Genomic DNA, 23,174 nt, shown 5'->3' with positions numbered 1-23,174 from the left:
TGGGTGTGACTGTACAGTATAGTAGAGGACCCCCACACGGTAACTCTCATTTCTCAACCGTTTCGGACACGGGCGGCTCGCCGGAACCGGTCCTGCCCGGGGGTCTGGATGTTGCGGGGACCCCCGCGGACCCCCATGCGGTAACTCTGTCATTTCTCGACCGTTTCGGACGCGGGATGGCTCACAGGAACCGGGCCGGCACCCTGGGCTCATTCCTGTGGGTCTGGAAGTTCCTGGGAATCCGAACCCCTGGGGACCCCCTACACGGAGTTGCACCACTCATTCTACACAGGTGTGATTTTTTTTGCTAATTGCCCAGCCTTATTAGATCGGTTAAAGAACAGAGGAGAGAATAAGTAAAGGAGGGGAGAGAGAGAGAGCGAGACAGAGAGAGGTGACGAAGAGCAAGAGAAGGAAGGTGAAGAGAGCGAGTGATAAAGAAGGAGAGAGCAGAGAGAGAGACATGGCTGCAAAGAGGAATGTGTCCCTCCAGCGAGTTGCATCTATAAAAGAACAGCACACGACACAACACGACACAAAGAAGCACGACACAATGCAGCACAAGACAATGACAGACCAGAATCTGGGTCCAAACCATAATAACAAGGTTCTCCCTGTGTATCTACTCACTTCCATGTGTGTTTGTTGACTTGAGGTTTAGTTTGGGACCACAGCCCAAATCCATTCTGACGTATGTGCGCGTGCGTGAGGGCGTGCGTGCGTGCGTGCGTGTGTGCGTGCGTGCGTGCATGTGTGTGTGTGTGTGTGTGTGTGTGTGTGTGTGTGTGTGTGTGTGTGTGTGTGTGTGTGTGTGTGTGCGTGCGTGTGCGCACACACACACACAGTAAGTGTAAAATGTGAGATCCCCTGAAGTCTGATAGCGTCGCTCCACTCCATTTTACCAGATCCACTTGTATCAAAGCCAGCAGACATCTATTTCAGCTGCTGAGTGACTGGATTTATTACAAACACCACATTCACCGCATGCACAACTCACACATGCAGTCACCACATACACACGCAGTCACCATTCACATGCACTTGAACACTTTAAACACATGCACAAACATGCTCACAGCAACACACACACACACATGAATGGTAAATGTAGTGTTTTACAATGTATTTCACATTCACCATTTCACGTACACATTCACACACTGATGGCCGAGGAAACCATGCAAGCCACCAAGCTGCTCCTCAGGAGCAGTGAGAGGTTCAGTGTCTTGCTCAAGGAAGGGCCGGGGATCAAACCTGGAACCTTCGGATTCCAAGATGGTCCCCCCTATACTGTACATCCTGAGCCACTGCTGCACATGCGCAGGCACGCACACAGTCGCACACACATGCACTACACCACACCACACTACACCACATCACATCACACCAGACAACACAAACACAAACACAGCAAAGCCTAAAGATGCGTTCAGACTTGGATGGTTAGAGCGGCGCGATTACATACAAAGTCAATGCAAAGACGAGAATTGTGCGAACGGGCCGAACGGCTGAACCGAGGCGAATATATATATATATATATATATATAGATATATTCAGGTCTGAACGCAGCTTTAGAGGTCACTGCTTTTGTGCTATATCCCAGGTCCCCCACTTCAACACTCCCAGAACAGAAGCAGTCAAAGCGAGGACTCTCAAGCGTTTATTAAGTTAACTTCCACTTGATTATTTTGACGACAGACCCCCTGCTCCCTCTAAGCGGACTCCAGCACCTAAGCTAGTGCCAGAATTCCACATCTTGATGCCTTGGCTTTCATTCCTGTGGCGAGGCTAATGGCTTTGCTTTTTAGTAATGTGACTATAGTAAGAATGTTTGGCCTCGTATTTGATGTGGCGATGCGTCGTCGAATGTCCGAGCACTTTCACCACAAGGTTGTAACAAGTGTGGAGAATCATTGCAAATCTCGACCAGTTCCACTGGCCCGGTCGACCCGTAGGAGTTACTAGTGCAGCGACAGAGAATGTTCTCCCCTGTCGGCCTCCCACCCGTGAGCACGGGCAATTGTGTTGGTCTGAGGAGTGCACTGCTCGGCCAAGTCAGAGGCACTATCGACATGTTTCGGACTTTCGGTGGGAAGGTACTGGGGCTCCTTGTGTGTGTGCTTCACTTCCTTCAGGCAGTGTTGCCATGTCTGCTTATTATAAGCGACCTTTGGCTTGTTTTGTCCGTAAATAAATCATTGCTTCTGTTTTTTTGGGCTTGTTTCTAAAGTGTACAGTAGTTGCTTATTTGGGCTCGCTTCCTAATGTTGTTTAAACCTTCGGTTACCACATTTCTTCACGTCAAGGAACCCCATATTAATATGTAAATGTCCACAGACATCCATCGGAAAGTAGTTTGTGTCACTGCGAGCTTGTGGATCTGCTATTTTCATTTGTGCTTGTTTTCATAGGCCTGACCACTAGTTTATCTTACTAGCTTCAGTTACCGGTATAATAATCATTTCTTCTTCTGTTTTTTTTACACAATATAACCACATTATAACCATATAAAATGAGTTAAATGCTGCAATTTGCAAAAAAGAAATATGACTCCTAACGTCGTTGAAGTGGGACTCATGAAATGTCCCTGGGACTCATCTAAAAGACCATCCCTGCATCCCACTACTCATTACATTGAAAACCTATTTACATCACTGCTGTGCGAGCTCCATAGGGGTGGAAGAGGAAGCTTGAACGTGCTTGATTCTCTTGATTCTAGCTGTACGTATGGTTGCTGCTGTTCTGCATAGTTACAAGAGCATGTTGGAGTCACTCAAGTTGATGGGCGTCTGTACGGCATTGGGTTTAGACTCACACATTGTCTGTACGGTATGTGCGTGTTTGTCCTGGCGAAGGGCTTCGTGGTCAAACCGTTACCTCGTGGCAATACACTAGTATAATAATTGATGTGTGTGCTGCGTGGATATTGCATGCCTGTACCATACTATGAATCGTACCCCCCCCCCCCCCCTCTCTCATTAGCAGGCAGCAGTGCAGAACTATCTCTCTCTCTCTCTGTTTCTGGCACAACAGCGCCACTTTTGGTACTCATTGGTACTGGTGCTCATAGTCACACACATGAACCTACACACGGTTGAATTCTTTGGAGTGGGGGAAAAAAAAAGATTCCTGTCCTAGTGTAGCTAGTGTGTCCTATGTGTAGCTGTAGCTGTGGGCTATCCTCATTATTACCCATTAGAGAACTTAAGGGGACTTCAATTTGGAGTTCCTGTTGTCCATGTTAGGAAGTCTAATATCTTCTTTGCCTCCAATCTTACCTCCCACATGCACTACCCATCCTTCCTCACAGTGTCCTCTCAGACACACTGAGTGTTGTGCTCACTTTGCCGAACTGCAGACCAGTTCCAAAAAGTATGGAACTGATCAAAGGTTCTTTAGCCCCGCTTTATTTTTTAAAGTGATCTATAGAACCATAGATTGTCCATAAAACCACCTCGTGTGACTCTTCAGAAAGAGCACATCTTTGTTAAGGGTGTAGGCTCTCATTATCTCTCTTTATAGCTTCCCCATTTCCTTCACTGTGATGTCTGGGTTTCACACCCTTTACTCCTAAAGAGTCTGTGATGTGGAATCACTCTTACACATCAGGCTTAGATATGTGCCATCTGGGCTGTGTTAACGAAAGGCTTCTTCTTTTGGCATGTTGTTTTATTACTTACTGTATTCCCTAACTCCCTAGCTGCTAACCATTAGCCACTTGTAGCATACTTTTTTCCAGACTAGTGTAAGTATTCCATCAGTTACTAGTCACAAAAAAATCACACCTGTGTGAACTGAGTGGTGCAGCTCTCTCTCTCTCTCTCTCTCTCTCTCTCTCTCTCTCTCTCTCTCTCTCTCATTAGCAGGCAACATTGCAGCACTATCCCTCTCTCTGTTTCTGGCGCCCCCTACTGGTACCCTATAGTCATATACTCGTGCTCATGGCCACATAGGCGCACATTACGGACATTACTGGTTGTAGGAGTGGTTGCACCACTCAAAAAATTATATTGGTTCTAATTTAACCCATTTAGACCCGAGTTAAAAATATTCACTTTGAAAGAATATATATTCAAAGATTCGCGCCACATACTTATACGATTTTTCAAAAATAGCAGACCTACAAGCTATGAGCTATGAGCTTGTAGATCTGCTATTTTTCAATAGCTAAATTATAACATAATGTTTAAAACACCAAAAGGGGTTCCCGCCCCAAAATGGGTTAAAAGGTGCTATATTGATTAAGTTTTCAAGACTTTGAAAAAAAAGGAAATAATACAAACGAAAATATCTTTTAAACGTATAGATGTATCTTTTTAAAGTCAGATGATCATGTCTTGAAGCAACATTGTGCATTTCATGTTCTAACTTTAATAACCAAGCTTCAAACTGTGATCAAAATGGGTATACAAATGGCCTGGGGAGTTGTTGACTCTGACTCTGACTTGACGCTGACTATGACTCCCATGAGGTCTGGCTCCCCATGCCGACCTGACCCACGGCTGACCCTGACCCACTACCGACACGAAGTCCTCATCACCACCGCCGAGAGGGCAATAATGACAATGAGGCAGAGGCAGGGGTCTTCGCTCTGTGTCTAATGTCATATAGATTGACCTAATTGCTGCAGCGCCGTATACAGCTGCTTGGCCCACTTTACACCTGCCATCAATGCACCTCGTCGTATGTGGGGTGGTGTGTTAAAGAAATTGTCTTATCTTCACTTTTACAGCTGAACCTGTTATTATAGTGTGTCACGGACAGTGCATTTCTTTACATTGTATTTGTTTGCATGCATCGTGTTTAATGGGAATTAAGGAATAGCCACTGCCAGCACACAAGCACACATGCATTATTTACCTCTGATGGACAATGGACGCGTTTCAGTACTGTATGTGTGCATGACTATATGGACTGTATGTACTGTACATGCACGGCTGTAAAGGCTGAAGCATACTGCTTGTGGAAAGAAAGTTTAAGGAGGTTGTAAGATCAAGTATGTGATTGTGGAGAAAACAAACGAACGGATTCCTTGTCTTCCACCCTTCCAACTAGCTGAAATGACCACACATGAAAGCATCATGAACAGCGTTAGAACACTTCCCCTCTGTTCTGTTCTGTTCTGTTCTGTTCTGTTCTGTTCTGTTCTGTTCTGTTCTGTTCTGTTCTGTTCTGTTCTGTTCTGTTCTGTTCTGTTCTGTTCTGTTCTGTTCTGTTCTGTTCTGTTCTGTTCTGTTCTGTTCTGTTCTGTTCTGTTCTGTATTCTTCTCTTCTCTTCTCTTCTCTTCTCTTCTCTTCTCTTCTCTTCTCTTCTCTTCTCTTCTCTTCTCTTCTCTTCTCTTCTCTTCTCTTCTCTTCTCTTCTCTTCTCTTCTCTTCTCTTCTCTTCTCTTCTCTTCTCTTCTCTCATTTGACAGTGTTGTACTTCATTAAAGACTTCGGCCTCATTTGCACCGTCTGCTTTGTGTCTCCCCCTGAGCCCTCATCATGTCACCCAGACACACACACACACACACACACACACACACACACACACACACACACACACACACACACACACACACGTCCTACCCCATCACTGCCTCTAACGCACCCTTCCTCTCGTTTTGTCTGTCTCCCTCTCTTCTGCCTGAATGCTCAGCTAGAATGACAACCAGGCATGGCAGCCTACGGGACTTCCTTAACTCCGACTCTGTGTGTGCATATGCGTGCGTGCATGCGTGCGGTCTCTGTAGCCCTCTTTTGAGTAGACTCATTCACTGAGTCACCCCTCTTGCTTTGTAGGGAATGTGACCTCTCCTACAGGGAGATATCCTTTTGCGTGTGCGCGTATATGCACTCACACTCTGTTTACCTGCAGCACCAGAGCAGGGTGGCCACCAGGTGTATTCAGAAAAAAGGGTATTGATGGCATTCCAGAAGAAGCTACACCTCATTGTGAGACACTTACTGTACGTACAGTACACAGGGTCAAACACAGCATTTTTGCCCTTTTTTTAAGCTTGCAAAAAAGCCCAGAAGGGATAGGCAGTAGGCACCCCAATGACCCCATACACACAACACGTATAGTGGGGGAAAATGGCAGTATGATTTGATTACCTTTGTGCAGTGGTGGGTAAAATAAGTTCAAATGGTTTCCACTTTATTGGTCATGTAAGTGATGCATTATGCATGTTGAAATGTGCTATCGTGATGTGGCCATGTGATCTTCTGTGGCCAGATGTAATTTCCTGGGGTTTATTAGGACTATAGTAAATAATACAAAAATAAATCACCATAAAATGTTGTAAAAAAATACATTTTTAGCCCCATGCTCGAATGCCCCCGCCCCCCTGTCAAAAATAGCTAAAATCCCTAAAACGAAAGAAAGCAGCAAATGAAAAAATAATTAAGACTCATCTTTTACTTTCTCTAATAACAACCTAAAACATGAACCTTGGTTGAAAAAAACTAAAGTTGTCCTTTAATGTCTGACTGCGCTGACACTGTTTAAGTCCTTTATTGAAGGTGTTTTTCTAATTATATTTATGTGGACATGTTTTTTTGTGTTTGTTTTTTATGATTTTTTTTGTGGCTTTCGCCTTTATTTTATATTTTTTTATGGAGGGACAGACAGTATGGGGAGAGAGATGGGGGGAAGACATGCAGTAAAAGCCGAAACCGCGGCACACTGTACAGACTGGATTACCCATGTTTTGTTTTTTAACTCTTTCAACACAAGGGGGCGGTAGATGCTTTAGGTATCAGGTGCCAGACGAATTTGCAACATGAGCGAAGAAGAGGCGGACTTGTTGTTGTGGCTGACACTAAATGGAGCCGCCGGCTCCGCGGAGGCCCAACGAGGCCTGCTAGCGATGCGATCAGTGTTTTGAATAATGTTTTATTACGCTCCGATCATGCCTATTTCATCTCATTTTGAGCCATGTCAATATAGACGGTGTGGATATTGGTTGTCTCTTACGTGGATGCTAGTGGTGGCTATAGCAACAAAGCAAAAAAAATGCTACTGGTAATTATATATTTTAACACTAGTCAATGAAAAAAGGTCATTAAAATGTTGACACACTCCTTTGTCTTAGTAATGTCAACAGTGCTACTAAACACAGCTGCCACTTTACAAGTTTGAGATTAACGGTGGCTTAAATATGATCCTTTTCACTCAATTGGGCTTGAAATCTGTATAGGTGTGTGCGTGCGTGTGTGCGTGCATAGGCACACAGTGCGTACTGCTGCCAGTTTGGCAGTGCATCGCTGACCTTGTGTGTCAGTGTCCCTTAGCACTGACTGGCAGAGCATGGAGGCTTGGTCAAAAGCACATATGACAGCCCTTACTGTGCCCATGACCACTGGTCAGACTGTGTGTGTGTGTGTGTGTGTGTGTGTGTGTGTGTGTGTGTGTGTGTGTGTGTGTGTGTGTGTGTGTGTGTGTGTGTGTGTGTGTGTGTGTGTGTGTGTGTGTGTGTGTGTGTGTTACTACTTGTGACGGCCAAATGTCCCCAAGTATAGTAGAGTTTAAAAGACATTGTGAGGACTTCTTTCTTTCTTTCTTCATCTGGTGTGTAACAACATATAATAACAAGCAAAGTCCTTCTGGCACACAGATGCCTTTTGGCGTATATGTATGAATCTCCGCCCTGCACCCGGCAAACGGAATGTGATATATAAAGACTGAGAGTGCTCGTTTTTGTTTTCTACTGAACGTACATATGACACAGAAGCACTACCCTTTTCCACCCGATGACCTCTCTTCCAGGCCAAGGCCTCATCCATTAGACATGGATTATATTCGCATCTTTGATGTATTTACAAACTGAACTCCCTGCGCAACCAGTGACCTCCAGGAGAGTCTGGATGGCAACCGAGGAAGGTCGGTGACGCTGGAGAGACAGCTGACCTCCAGGAAAGTCTGGCAGGGCAACAAGGGGTTAACAACCTCTGTTGCAGCACTTGCAAGAGGGCACCAAGCAAGCTACAGAACGTATACACATGAGCAATACCCCCAGAGTCTCCAGAGAGGAGGGGAGGAAGAGAGACTCCATAGGACAGATCCAACGACAACAACTACGACAGTGACACAGACGCAGAGAAGGCTCCCTTGACTCAAATACACCAGAGTAAGGCCAAGTGTGGACAAGGACGTACACATGCACACCGCACAGACGGAACAGTCTGGTGAGACGTAGGAGGACACTATAGGCAGGAGGCAAACCATAGTCCTAGATACCTCTCGGTGCCTGCTATCTCCCCCAAGAACACACAAGGCAGAGAGAGCTTCCTGTTAGTTCTGGCAGGGGAGAAAGGACAGTGGGCGGGTCCGCGGGGCGATGCCCTGGGCACGGCGGTCACTGGGGTGTGGCCAGCACTGCTTTGCTGCACCTGGCCGGCAGGTTTGCTCACTTCCCTGTTGGCCGGGTGTGGCACTCTCTCCCGGTGCTGGTTGCACCGGGGCGCCACTCCGTGGACTTTTCTAGAGCTGGAAGCCTGGAGGGGAGGGGCAGTGACTTGGCCACTGCCCCGCCAACTGGGGATTGTAGTGGTTGAGGGTTGAAACACTCTAAGAAGGTTGGAGACCACCTGATGACCTCTCTTCCAGGCCAAGGCTTCATCCATTAGAAATGGATTATATTCACATCTGAGTTGTGAAATTAAGAAAGGGCCAAGTTTGAGGTACCATAAGCAGTCGGTGACTAGTATGAATTATTGTCAGAATTACCCCATGACAGGATTTATAGATTTTTATCAGCAACGAATCACAGGTGTTTTTAGTAACCAATTGTTTTTACACTTTACATTTTAGACCATATTTTTGTGTATTTTTATATCAAAAGTTTTATATCAGCTGATGTTGATTACAGAAGTACTCAATTTTTTGTCTCATTCAAGATGACATCCAGACAGTGTATTACCCGCGGCACTGAGCCCGGACCACTGAGCCACGGCCCAGGCCATTGCACTACGTCTTTAAACATTGTTTTATACAGCGCTAGCCATGGCTAAGTGTCGATTTGTGCTTGCTCAATAAACATAGTTCTATATATCACGATTCGCTTGCATGGTGTTGCTCCCAGCACATTCTTCGCATCGTCTCACATGCGCAGTAGTCTGACCTCCGTACGCAACCTCTCGCGGCGAGCCCATTGATCGTAACAGTTTTTGTCTGATCATTTGTCTGGCCCCAACTGTAGTAAGCTGTACTAAAGTACTAAAGTCGTCCACCATGACGTGTGTGTGTGTGTGTGTGTGTGTGTGTGTGTGTGTGTGTGTGTGTGTGTGTGTGTGTGTGTGTGTGTGTGCGTGTGTGCGTGTGTGCGTGTGCGTGCGTGCGTGCGTGCGTGCGTGCGTGCGTGCGTGCGTGCGCGCGCGCGCGTCCAGAGATCAGGTTGACTGCTGTTATGGACATTTCACTGAGCAAACCACACACTCACACACACAGTGTCCTTGACTGGGGCTCACTTCACTCCCTGTTAACATGCTCCTGGTTGGGAATCTTGGGATGAGATCATATTGTATTCACAGGCTTGCTGATGGGTGTGTGTGTGTGTGTGTGTGTCATGTCCTGTGTCCAGGCGTGGGCCTGGGGGACAGGGTGGTATGAACAGATGACACAGTCAGGGAGCAGGAGAACTGGTCTCACCGAAGGCAGGGGAGGATCGGAGGGGTGGATTGATGGACAGATAGATGGCTAGATGGATGTAGAGGCATGGACATGCCTGTGTGTGAGCTGTGTCTTAATTCCGGTGGAGGACAATGAGGCTCAAGGCAAGGTTATCCCTGTCACTGACATTATGGACTAATTAAACATTGCATCTCAACTGGTTTCTGAACTTCGCGTGTGTGTAACTAAGGATCCGGTTCAGACACCACTGCATTGGAGAATGAAAATGCCTCTCCGTAAATTCACCAGCATTCCCAAATCTAATCCATGTCCATATTGTAATAACATATGTATACTGTATAGTACCAGTAAGACGCCCTGAGGGCGAGAAGCCCTAAACGACGAGGTAGCGTACACGCATCCGCCTGAGGGACAGCAGACGCTGGCGCTTTGGCATGGGGGGTCAGATCAACATATGGAATGAATTCCGTACTGGCCATATATGGAGCGTGTTACATCAACATTATGGAATGTTAGAACAGGAAGGACGGGTGGGGAAGGATCAACATATGGAATGTCAGAACAGGTCAGCTCTATATATGCAGATCTAGGCGATGAACAAACCAACGAACCCACGGGAAATGATAGGGCCATATATTGACATTCACATATATGGGGAAGGGCCCCTGGCGATGTTGTCTACGTCACAACAACATAAATGCCCATATATGAAGATCCCTGATGATGTCACGTGATGTCACAATGCGTGACCATAATGGAGGCGTGGGGTGACTTAACGGACGGTCGCACTGACGGGAAATGCACGACCTGTGGTTGCAATAAGCTAAAACACTTGCTTTTGCACGTTGCGTCAGACAAACAAGGAATCTGGTCGTACCCTACGCCAGGCTCTGTTTAACCTCTATCTTAATTACTCTTGACAGATGGGTGGAGAAAGTGGCGGTCAGCCGGAGAGACTGGATGTCTATATACAGTTGGTGTCAGAGGAACCTCGCTGGATCGCAGGCCAACGTTAACATGTTTGAGCGGGTGCAGATGGGCAGTACTTAGTTCAGACTATAGTCATTGGTCCGACAAACGACAACCTACCGCAAACCCTAACCTAACCATAGCCGCAAGCACGGGAGCAGCGCATGTTCGAGCGGTTCCCGCATGTCGGACTAATGCTCCGTCGGAATTACCACTTTGAGCTACCTTGCTTTTGTCACATACAGTTTTCGTAATTACAGAGGATCAGATACAACAACATTGCTATGTAGTACTATGTAGGTCCACAATAAAAGTAAGTAAATGTAACTTTTAGCTTGTAAAGTTAGGGGAAAAAACGTGTCCTATCGTGATGTGTTGTGGAGCTTGTAGTTTGGTAGACGTTTTTATTTCTGGGGAGAAAGAAAAAAAGTCTGGGACCGAGTCCTCTTCAATTCGGCATAGAGTAGCGCAAACGTTGATCACTCTCTGATTTCTGATCGTCTGCACCTTTGTTAAATTGATGCACAGACGACACGTACACGTACACACACACGACACGTACACACACACACACACACACACACACACACACACACACACACACACACACACACACACACACACACACACACCACACACACACACACACACACACACACACACACACACTCCTCTCTCTCTGTTGCTCTAATTAATTATGTCTCATGTCGCAGCTGCGTCTAGATTCTCCCGACGGATCCTGCCGGGAGCTGCCTATGCCATAGAAAGCATAAGTGGACCACAGGCCAGTAGTTTGGTGCTTTTGCAATTTTGTATAAATTTTTCTTAAACCAAGCCCACCCAACTTCTAGACCAATCAGTGAAAGAGGTGCTAGCTCCAGAGTGAAATGACTTGTCGGTTGTTGGGTAATGTTGTTGTTTTCTAACCCTTAAAGATGGAGTGCCACAATTTTTGTTATTTTTCCCAGTTTTTCATGAGTTTATGAGGTGACAGTACTTCATTAGACACCCTGGAGTCGTTTTTATGTGCAATGGTGTCTTAACTTTGTATTTAGAGTTTCTTCCTGCAGGCTGAACCCTTGACAGTCAAACGGCCAATGATATAAACACTGATAGTGTGACGTATTACTATTGCACACGCACACACGGACCTCACCCTCATTATATATATATTTAAATACGACAACCTATGTGGGCGGAGCTGCCTGACACATACACACGTGTGAACTGAACGGCGCAGTTTGCTGCTCTGTGCCTAACTGTGTGACAGATTTTCAAACTGTCATTTCACACATTACCACACCACACTTGTTTTTCGTGGACCTGGCCACTTGTTTCTTTAAATCTGGCAACGCAACTTTTGCTGAAACTCAATGCAGTCAGAACTTGAGGAATGGCATATTCATGTTGTAAATTGAGTTTGATCAGAGCAATAGAAGAGTGGAGAGTCTTCTGTCTAACTAACTAAACTAATTGTTTTTGTTACATTACAGACACCAATTTGTCATTTTGTAAACAAAAGGGCAGAGCTGGAGGGGGAGGGACTAGGACAAGTGGGTAGTCTTAAAGGAGGAGGCTGAGGGACTGGATTAGGTGGGTGGTTAAACTCATGCATACCTAATGAACTGGTGGGTGTGTCCACATAAAACCATCATTTTAACACATTAAAAAAATATATATACCTCCTTATATAACAATAAGAACTGATGATCATGTTTAAGGGTGGAAAAAAAATCACGGCACTCAAAAAAAACTACACCGCGGTGAAAAAAAAACTACACTGCGGTGATAAGCTATCACCTCAAACTGGAGTATGAATGTGCCTTTGGGCACTGGCAGGTGGCGGGTCACCACCCCACTGGTGGTCACTCTCTGTCGCTCCCTCGTCTCTCTTCCTCGCTGTCATCCTCCCCTCAGGGTGCTACTGTTCTCTGCTGCTTCCCGGCGTGTGACGTGACCAACATGTGTGATGTGTGTGAGCGCGTGTGTATGTGTGTGTGTGCGCTCACTCCACTGCTTTTCTGCATGTGAAGGTGTGTGGGTGTGTGTGTGGGTGGGTGTGAGACAAGTGTACATCTGCCCAGCCCTCTTCCCAGATTGACGTGAGTGTCTGTGAGGCTTTGCTCTTTTCAGACGTGCCTCGCGCTGGCAGTTGAGTGTGTGTGTGTGTGTGTGTGTGTGTGTGTGTATGTGTGTGTGTGCAGGCCTGCCTGCCTCCTAGCGCCTCGCTAGAGACTGACGGCCTCTGACACCTGCCATTTGGACGCTCTCCCTGTGAAAAATGTCATCATTTTCAGACACGACGTGTATCTGCGTGTGTTTGTGGGTGCACGCGTTTGTGTTCGTAAGGGACTCTCCCTCCCTCAATTAGTTTCCCCGAGGACAGGCGTTTTCAGCTGACTGAACAATGGACCCAAGCTGTTTGAGCCGCTGGGACATGGGTCTGGGTTGTTTGTGCATGTATGTTTGATATTATGTTGGAATTCTCTCTCTACGACACAGTGAAGTTCAAGATAATGTCAATAAGTTAACATTGTTATTATGAGTCACCAACACTTAACCCACTTGGACCCGAGTTAAAAACATTAACTTTGAAAGAATATATATTCAAAGATTTGCGCCACATTTTTACCATTTTTCAAAAATAGCAGACCTACAAGCTCGTAGCGCGCCATGAGCTCGGCATTGGCCAGGTTATTGATCAGAGTGTTCAGGTTGTGGTACTCAGCATTGGCCAGGTTATTGATAAGAGTGCTCAGGTTGTAGGTTATCTCCCTCTCTCTCCTTCCCGCGGACCTCTTTCTCTTCCTACCCCTCTCTCTCCCCTGGCCCACCCTCCTCTCTCTCTCTCTCTCTCTCTCTATCTCTATCTCTATCTCTGTCTCTATCTCTGTCTCTGTCTCTGTCTCTGTCTCTGTCTCTCTGTCTCTCTGTCTCTCTCTCTTCACATCCCCCCTCTCTGTTTCTCTGTTATCAATGATCTCCATAAGGATCTCCATAAGGATCTCCATAAGGCTCCATAAGGCCTACACACATTCACAACGGAAGCCAAACTATTCCGATGTGTACTGATGGCAGGGATGTACATATATGGACATAATCTGGGCACAGGTATCTCCATATGTGGGCATGTACTGATTTGCACTGATGTCAGACATGTCCATTTTTGGGCTGGTAAAGCTACTTCATGGGGCCAGTCCAATGGCGTCTCTTCTACATAGACTTCTATGTTTACGGAATGCATTGGAGTCTATGCCTGGGCTTGACAAACGAGTTGCATGAACCATGTGACTGGGCTGTTCTCTGCCCCTTCATTGGCAGAACTCTCCCTTCAATGGCTCTGGTCGTTAGTGGAAATGTCCAATCCACATGGGGGAATGCATAATGTGTGCGCCTGCCGCAGACGTGCAACATATGTGCACCCATCACAGATGCAGAATTTCATCTTCATAACGTGATTGAAACTTGTGATTGCATTTATAGAATATAAAACTGTTTATTTTGTCTTTGAACTGGTTTCCGTTGACTTTCCATTTTAGACATTCGGATGAGGTGCAGTGTTAATGCAAAAAGTAATTAACTTTCTGTGAAATCCACATAGTCCACAAAGTAGTGCTGCACGGTATCTATATTTAAAGACGGAACAGAAGTCAGTCTTGATGACGCCGGCAATATGTTAATGAAATTCTAAAGGTCAAATGGTGTGCTCAGTTCTGAAAACTCATGTCTCTTGAAGATCCGGACCTGAAGACAGCTCTATACTGCCACTCCACAGATCCTGTTGGCCATGTGTTCAGGTTGGCTTGAGTTAGCACCGTCTCTTCAAAGCTTTGGGAAAATTCAATTTACCGTACGTACTCGGGGTGCACGGAATAAAATTCACGTCTGTTCCAAAAAAATGTTTCTATATTTGCTTAGAAAGTGGAGAAGGTGACTGAAGAGGGGAACCAGAAAAGAGGGCTTTGGACAGAATTAGATCTTGCATTAGGCCACATCTTGCCTTGTGTGTGGGGTATGGACGGACGCGATGATCAAGAAATGTCCAAAAGGAGAATGTGTGTTTAATTTGAGGTTCAAGCTAAGAAAGATGGATAGTAAATTTGATTTATTATCCCTATACGTTTCTTCTTTTTCTTTGGCTTAAGTTTAGTACAGCACACGTGCTTGGTGGAACAATATGCATACAGGTATTTCAGATTTCCAATGTTTTTTAAGCTTTTTGGTTTCAAAGTCTTTAGTTTTCTTTTAAAGATGATTTAAGAGTCCTTCCATCCTATCCCAAAACAACTTTCCTGGTTTCATTCATCTCTCTTTTCTCTCTCTCTCTCTCTCTCTCTCTCTCTCTATCTCTCTCTCTCTCTCTCTCTCTCTCTCTCTCTGTCTCTCTCTCCCCACCCTGCCATTTTCTCTGTCCTCTGTATCGAGTTACTGTGGTGATGATATCACCCCCTTCTGCTCTCTGGGAGATATGATGAGCTGTTTTAATTATAAGATTTTGACCGTGTGTGTGTGTCAGTGTGTGTGTATGTGTGTGCACGCGCGCACGTGTGTGTGTGTGTGTGACTGACTGACTGTCTGTCAGTGGGCTATAATGAAGTATCAGTGTGTATCCATCTCTTCCAATGTCAGTGGTCTTGAGGGGTAGAGAGGGGCCTGTGTGTGTGTGTGTGTCAGGCGGGCCCTCCAGGGTGTCTCTCAGAGAGGTATACTGTAGCTGGACAGACAGGGGGCGTCCTGCCCATGACTTTGCCCCAGGACGGGACAGGGGCTTTAAGGCAGGCCCTTTGTGTGTGTTGTTGTCTCCGCCGGTGAGTATGTTGTGCCTCGCCTCGTCGTTGGCATCGCGGGGGGTGTACATTCAACCACTTAGGCCAGAGAGCAAGGGCACAGACAACCTTCTGCTGGGACGGCAGTGATCCGAGCTGTCGCCACGCTGCAGCATCCGAGAGGCTCTGAGCTGTATCCATGACAGTGCTGTTACCCAGCAGGCCTAATTAGTTCAGACACGTGCAGTGGCCACTGGTGGCCTCTGAACCTACACGGTGTCTACTGGGGCAAAGATGTGAGAGGGGCGTGCGTGCGACAGTGTCCTTTAGTGCAGGGGGTTCTCAGCGTTTTTGGTTGGGGACCTCCCCGGAAATGCTTTGGCCTGAATGTCTCGCGACCCCCGCCCCCCCTCTCCACCCCCGATACCAATTGACCGCTAGAATAACCTTTAATAATTAGAGAAAATATATAATATATTATACATATAGGCCTATAATAAAACCAGATATAATCATTAAGGAAAGTTTATGCATGCACTGTGTGTGTACTATGTAAACTCTCAATTTCCATTTTCCAGCCATTCACTTGCAAAAAAACATATTTTCTTAATCATCTGGGGACCCCCCCCCCCCCCCCCCCGAGGGGTCGCGACCCACGTGTTGAGAACCCCTGCTTTAGTGTATGTATGTGCGTGAGCCTGTCTATACTGTATGTGTGTCGAGATTTCCGGTTATTAGTTTGCGCGCACAGGCGAGTGTGTGTGTGCGCGCGCTTTGTGCACATGTATATGGTACATGTTATGTGGGAGGGGTGGGAGGATGCGGTGGTTAATTAATGACCAGTTCAGCGTTGACCTCTGTGAAGGTCATCTGCCAGTGCTCGTTAGAGGCGTAACCACCATCAGGTGCACGGGGACAAGCTGATTGAAATGTAATTCTCGTCAGAAGATCTGTGCCACTTCTTGTTAACGACACACCCATTGAGCCCCTGGGATTGTATATGTGTGCGTTTGTGTATATAGGACTATATGGAACTCTCCAAATGGGTCAATAAAATGGCCTACATACATACTGTATATAATTGATTACTGATATATGCGACGTATTTTCCTTTTCATTGTATTTTTCAACAATGTAAAGGAAATAATTTAATTCATAAACACATATGTGGGGGTATACTGTTGAAACCCCATGTGTTTAAACGGAACATGCCAATGTCATCATAATAATAGTAATAATACTAATATGACACACTGTATGGCGCCGTCTTATCCACACATTTTATATCACGTCGGAAATTTTGTATCACTTCAATTCAATTCAATTGCATCATAATAGTGCCAAATCGCAACACGTCGTCTCAAGACACATTACGTATATCGAGGGTTAATTTATGTGCGCGCGATGGACGTGACTGTCACAAAGATTTCATCGCACAAATTGTGTGTGTGTGTGTGTGTGTGTGTGTGTGTGTCTGTGGGGGGGGGGGGGGTCATGTTAAATCAGGCAGGCGGTGACCCTCACCAGATCTGTCAGCCCTGAAGAAATTGACCCCCCACCCTGCATGCCGTCTCCTTCACATCCCTTCCTCCCTCTCTCTCTCTCTCTCTCTCTCTCTCTCTCTCTCTCTCTCTCTCTCTCTCTCTCTCTCTCTCTCTCTCTCTCTCTCTCTCTCTCTCCCCGTCCACCCATCTGAGAGATGTTGTGGGCCACAACAATAGGCCTAATGTGACAGGATGGGTGCTGTTTGTGACCACTGACACGGGATATCAGTAGCATTGTTGTGCCTCGGCCCTGTCTGGACGGCCATGAAGGATAAGCGGCCCATACTGTAAAAACTGAATACATTAACATAAGGAGTTGTATCCATGCCAATGTGCGTTCATGTCCAATTAGGTCACATTCATGAAATAAAACACAATGCTATAGATATTAAATATTTGGGAGGGGAACGGGGGAAGGCAACTCTCCAAGCTGACAGTGATTTAATTAGAGTTTTTATTTATATATATGATTGTTGTTGAGGCATGTTTGCACTGTTACGGTGTATTCATTTGAAAATGTGATTGACATATTTAAGTACTGCAACACAGTAGGGGTGCAGTAGGTCTCATCTGCCTATAGGCGAGGCAGACGCTGATAAAGGCCTGAGTAGCCGAAACGCGTCCGTTTGTCAGAGACTGCTGCTGCCATAAATTAACCCATTTTGACCTGGGAAGGATTCTACAAATGTCTTCTAAATCCCATACAAACCTATGTTTCTGTGCGGTGCTCAACCTTTTTCATGTCAAGGACCCCCAGAATTATCTGTATTTGGCCGCCGACCGCCGTCTGAAAATGTGTTGTTCCCCATGCAGAAGCAAAGATTTGAGTTAAAAACGTTGGCTCTGAAAGAGTATATATTCAAAGATTTGCGGAACATTTTCACGATTAAAAAAATAGCAGACCTACAAGCTTGTAGCGGGGCACTCGGTGACGCGCTATGAGCTTGTAGATCAGCTATTTTTCAATAGCTAACAAAAAAGGCGTTCCCTCCCAAAATGTGTTAAAATACCCTGTGAGTGTCGACTGTTTCAGACTGTTGGCTGAAAGTCTGCCCTTCTCCTGTACCACTAGTATCCCATAGTATTTGGTTCTTCAGTTCCCCACACTTTATGTTTTTCTTTCTTTTCTTTTAATTCCCTGAGGTTATGAGTACCAACACTGTTCAGTTTATCATGCTGATTGCTTGGTAACAACTATTAGCAATGTAGCAGTACACTCAACATGCCTCTAGATGGCAGTTGCGTCACACGGATTGTATGGGCAATAAATGCACAGACGGCTCTGCTGGGCGATTGGCCTGTGCTTTATAACACACAAGTGTGATGTTGTTAGATTGTCCATGGTTCAGCTGTAAATGCTTTTAATGTAAAAAGAGGCAGTTTTTCGTGGCAATGTAAATGGGCATGCTTCCCAAAACAAGCCCGGCAATGTAAACCACAGTGTGGAAAAAACAACAACTTTTGTAATGTTTCTTGGCTGCAGGAGACTGTTATAATGTTATAGTGTCAGGGTTAGTTTTATTAGGCCACTCGGCGACGGTGCCCAAAATGTGGCTGCATGCATGTTTTATGCTTCGAGTGAAACTTCTCACCCTGGAGCTGAAGGGAACCGCAGTCACCAGCAGTGGAGCCCCTTCTTAGAAATCTGTGTTCTATGACAGCATATCACACTTGATATTGAATTATACTGTATATAACCCACATGGCATCTTGGAGGGCACCTTGTCAGCACAGGGCCCATGGAATCTTACTAACATTTCTGCTGTGTTCAGTGCCAGTCCGGTGGGCACTCCTCCTATTATATTAAAATTGCTTTATGGCTTTATGGGACGGTGGGTGTCACAAATGTAACATGCCCATACATGGAGACGACTCTGGCACACAGAGTATAGTGCCACACAAGACGGCAGATAAACTGACGATGTCTCATCATCTCAAGTTGGCAGAACTAAAATGTAATCTCTCCCCCCCCCCCCCCCACTCCACCAGCATAACCAACGAGGCGGGAGCGTCGATCTACAGCGTCAGTCCCGAGGCCGTGAAGGAGATGCCAGACCTGGACCCTAACCTGAGGAGCGCAGGTCAGACAAAACAAACGCCCCACTTTGCCCATTTTGATCGGTTGCGCGAGCTATTCAAAAAGTTAAAACAATAAAAAGAATATCTGAATGGCATTAATTTCCATGGGAAAAGGTCAAAAAAAGAAGTCCCTGCTAGCAGCCTCTAGTCAGACCAGTGTGTGTCCAGTGGAAACCTCGTATGAATCTGATCTCAGGTCAGAATGGGCTAGAGGCCATTATGCTGCTTTGTACACCTAACCGGATCAAACGCTGACGGATCAGATCAGACACTTGCCAACCTCAGTAGTCTTACTAACCCCATTCTGACCTGAGATCAGATTCTAAAAATGTCTTCTACATCCTGACAGTTTTCATTCTGACCTGAGATCAGATTCTAAAAATGTCTTCTACATTCTGACAGTTTACCATTCTGACCTGAGATCAGATTCTAAAAATGTCTTCTACATCCTGACAGTTTTCTGAAAAAGCTCTGTTTCTATGTCAGTCGTTCTTTGATTTTTCTAAAATAGCAGACCTACAAGCTCGAGCTTGTAGATCTGCTATTTGTCAATAGCTAAAGCATAACATAATGCTAACAACAAAAGGGGTTCCCGGCCAAAATGAGGCTACAAAAAGATAATTCTGGGGATAGGCAATATGGAATCACAGAGAGACATTACAACTATAAAATGTGTTGTTCATTCGGAATAATTCTAGTTTGTCAATTCTGCAAAAAAGCTTCTGAACACTGAAGTTGAAAGAACAACGCCTCTTTATTCCAAAAACTAGAGATGCACTGTTATTGAAATGTTGGCCCATATCCCAACATAAACAGCTTGAATGTAGTATTTGTATTTAAAAAATAATCCAACTTGTTGAACCTTTCCAAAACCTCCCCAGAAAACACTGATATAATTAATCTGCTGCCTTCATCATCTTACAAAAAAGGCTTTTTGTATTTTCAACACAATTATTATACAATAAAATATCGGCTAAAACCAATATATTATTTTGATATATCGGTTCGATACCGATATTGCATTTTAAGGCCAACATCGGCCGATATGACCGAGAAATGTCTAAATGATCAGTGTCAGAGTGAGAGTTACATGGTGGCATGTATTTTATACTGCAGGGTGATACTGTATTCCACTTGAGGAATGGCCATGTGATCTGGCCATCAGAATCAGTAGGGTTCATCTTGAAATGTGCCTCTTAGATCAGGGGTTATCAAACCCTCATGAGGGTCCCCACATGACGTGTTCCACAAAACTACAGTGAAGTGAAAAGGATTTAAGATTATGGAATCAAAAGTAATCAACAAAACGATACAATACACATTATTTTGTCTAACATTGGCCGAAAATTGACGAAGAAATGATTAGATTGATGAAGAAATCTACCACACAGAAGGGGCCTACTCACCAAAATGAGTAGGGCTCATTGTCTGCAAGACCAAAGTGGTCTATGGACTGAATGAGTGAAAGTGAGTGAAAGAGTCCATGATTGCTAGCAGGACTCAAAACAACTATTGCCTGAATTTAGGAATGTAGCAGGTACTGTTTATAGTTGCTACATCATTAATTATTCCATCACTGCTTATGCCACCGACTCCTACACTGACAAAAGACTTTCCTGCCTCAAGCGAGAGTGAAAGCCGTTTTGATATACTGAGGAATTATTTATGTATTCATTTATTAGTATCCACTTTTATAATGTCATACATAAAACATTATGTGGAAACATAATGGCCGCTGTCTCTGTGAAAGTGTGTGAGGAATAAGAGAGGAGTCCAAGAGGAAAGTGATCAAAGAGGGTGGAAGTGCCCCAAAACAAAAAAGATAATCTAACAGTGCTTGGGCGCATGGTGCAGGAGTACACATTCCTGCCCACCGCCAATCTTCCCCCATGGTCTGAAGACTCACCTCTTCAGACTTAGCCCGTAGCGTAGCATGACGACCTTTCAGGCTTATGCAAAGGCACTCTTATTTTATGTATTTAGATAGCAAGTTATGTAGACAGATGCCATGTAGTTATTGACCTGGCATCCTATAGTGTTTATAGTTTCTAATGTACAGATTTCCTTTGTTTATTCTACTGTTAGACTGATGATAGGTTCTTGGTTAATTATGATCCTATAGATGACTATTTCTATGCATTTCTATACAAGGTCGAATAGGTACCTCAACATGTGTTATGGCCTCCCAGTGAAACTCCTCCTCACTGTCAATCAATCAATCAATCAATCCATCAATCAATCAACCTTTATTTATATAGCACATTTACACAACCGAAATTGACCAAAGTGCTTCACAGTAGACAACGTATAAAGACAGAGTATAAAAACATAGTATAAGAACATGTTAAAATAATTTCATTGAGAAAGTGCTAGAATAGCAGAAGAATACATGACCATTAGAATCAAGAAGAAATACGTAAAACACTGTCCGGTGCGATTGACATCACATGTATCGGAGAAGACATGTCACGGACACAGATTGTATGTGCTCTCCTATAGGACTAACTGTAGTACAGTATGTATATACGTAAACTGCATTTAACTAGGAAAGTCACTTTGAGGTTCGAGACCTCATCTACCAGTGAGACCGGGCCAAGACGCCAAGACGAATGGAATACACAAGGAATCGGAGATTGGCATAATAATGACTAAATTGGGAGAAAAGGCGATAACAATTTAATCAAATTCAGAGATGGAAATAATGTGTCACTCTGTCTGAACTCCTTTCTTTGTATCCCTTTCCTCCTGCCGTCTCTCATGCTTGCTTCCTCCTTGACTCGCTCCACAGTACACTGTACACACCAACTAAACCCAGCAGAAATGCCACGATCCCCAAAGAAATGGGACTGTGTTAACCCAATTAGACCTGACGTTGAAATGTCTTCTAAATCATGACAATTTTCTGGAAGAACCTCATGTTTCTATGTCTGGTTCTCAATATTTCATTTCAAGGACCCCAAAAATTATATGCATTTGGTCGCCGACCCCCATCTGAAAATATGTAGTTCCAGGGACCTCCCAGAAGCAAAGATTTGAGTTAAAAATGTTCGCTCTGAAAGAATATATATCTGCTATTTTTCAATAGCTAAAGCATAAATGCTTAAAAACACCAAAAGGGGTGACCGCCCAAAATGGGTTAAAAAGAATCAAACAGAAGTTTTTGGAGAATTAATGTTTCCAGCAGACTTCCTCTATAAAAAGCCATAACTCAGACGACGGTGGATTATCCCTCACTAGTTTCCTGTGGTCACCCAGAGCTGAGGACCATATTTTTCCTCATACTCCTAATGAAAGCCATGAGAAAGCTCACAGCCATGATTTCTGGACAGGCGTAAAATGAGTTTGGTGCACTGCAGCTTTAGATGCTGTGGTCATTATAGGCAAGGAGGCTACAGTTGTGTGTGTGTGTGTGTGTGTGTGTGTGTGTGTGTGTGTGTGTGTGTGTGTGTGTGTGTGTGTGTGTGTGTGTGTGTGTGTGTGTGTGTGTGTGTGTGTGTGTGTGTGTGTGTGTGTGTGTGTGTGTGTGTGTGTGTGTGTGTGTGTGTGTGTGTGTGTGTGTGTGTGTGTGTGTGTGTGTGTGAATCAGATCCCCTTTGACTTCCATTATAAAATATATATATATTTGTGTGAGCACAATTTGACGGCCCAGTGTATTGTGAGATTAGATCTGGACACACACAGACATCAAAATACATACAGACAGACAGACAGACAGAGACATCTCTGCCTCCTATACAGCCACGTGGAAAATAGTTACAGCTGCAGGCACAATATACTTTTCTAAATGTTAGGTGGAACACAGACTTTAAGCATAAACGGCCAAACGCCTGACTTATACTTTGTCGTACAAAATGTGTTTCTTAACCAAAACAGCCGATCTAAACAAGTTGAGAGGTTGTTGATCTGCTGTTTTCAGCGATTGGCACCATCGTGAGATGAAATATAAATTAAATAAATACACCATGGGGAGGTTGGCTGTCATATTAAAAATAATGCCCCTCTTGTTGCTTCTAAATGTTACGATGCCTTCTAACAAATGTAGGTTCAAGACAATTCCGGACCTCGATTTTCAATCAGTTTGTTAATTTAAATGCAGCTCGTTAATTTGACTTTGATACTTTTACTGCAACAGATTTCAGCATAAAACTGAGACACACGCCAGAATGCTCTGATAGTACACAGAGTGCTATCTGAGTTTCT

At 44.8% G+C, this 23,174-nt stretch overlaps 1 protein-coding gene across 2 annotated transcripts in view; it reads left to right on the top strand.

Moving 5' to 3' along the window:
* The window catches only part of srbd1 (S1 RNA binding domain 1), a 94,558-nt gene that overhangs the window by 33,326 nt on the left and 38,058 nt on the right, over window positions 1-23,174 (top strand). For both annotated transcript variants that reach the window (XM_083775678.1, XM_083775677.1), the window contains one exon: window positions 18,885-18,976. In XM_083775678.1, coding sequence (XP_083631804.1) covers window positions 18,885-18,976 — 92 coding nt within the window. The remainder of the gene's footprint in view (window positions 1-18,884; window positions 18,977-23,174) is intronic.

The sequence above is a fragment of the Protomyctophum parallelum genome (genome assembly GCF_964188405.1).
Source record: "Protomyctophum parallelum genome assembly, chromosome: 10".
NCBI classification, from domain to species: Eukaryota; Metazoa; Chordata; class Actinopteri; order Myctophiformes; family Myctophidae; genus Protomyctophum; species Protomyctophum parallelum.
Note: the sequence above shows the minus strand (reverse complement) of the source record. Positions and strands in the feature narration are given on the sequence as shown.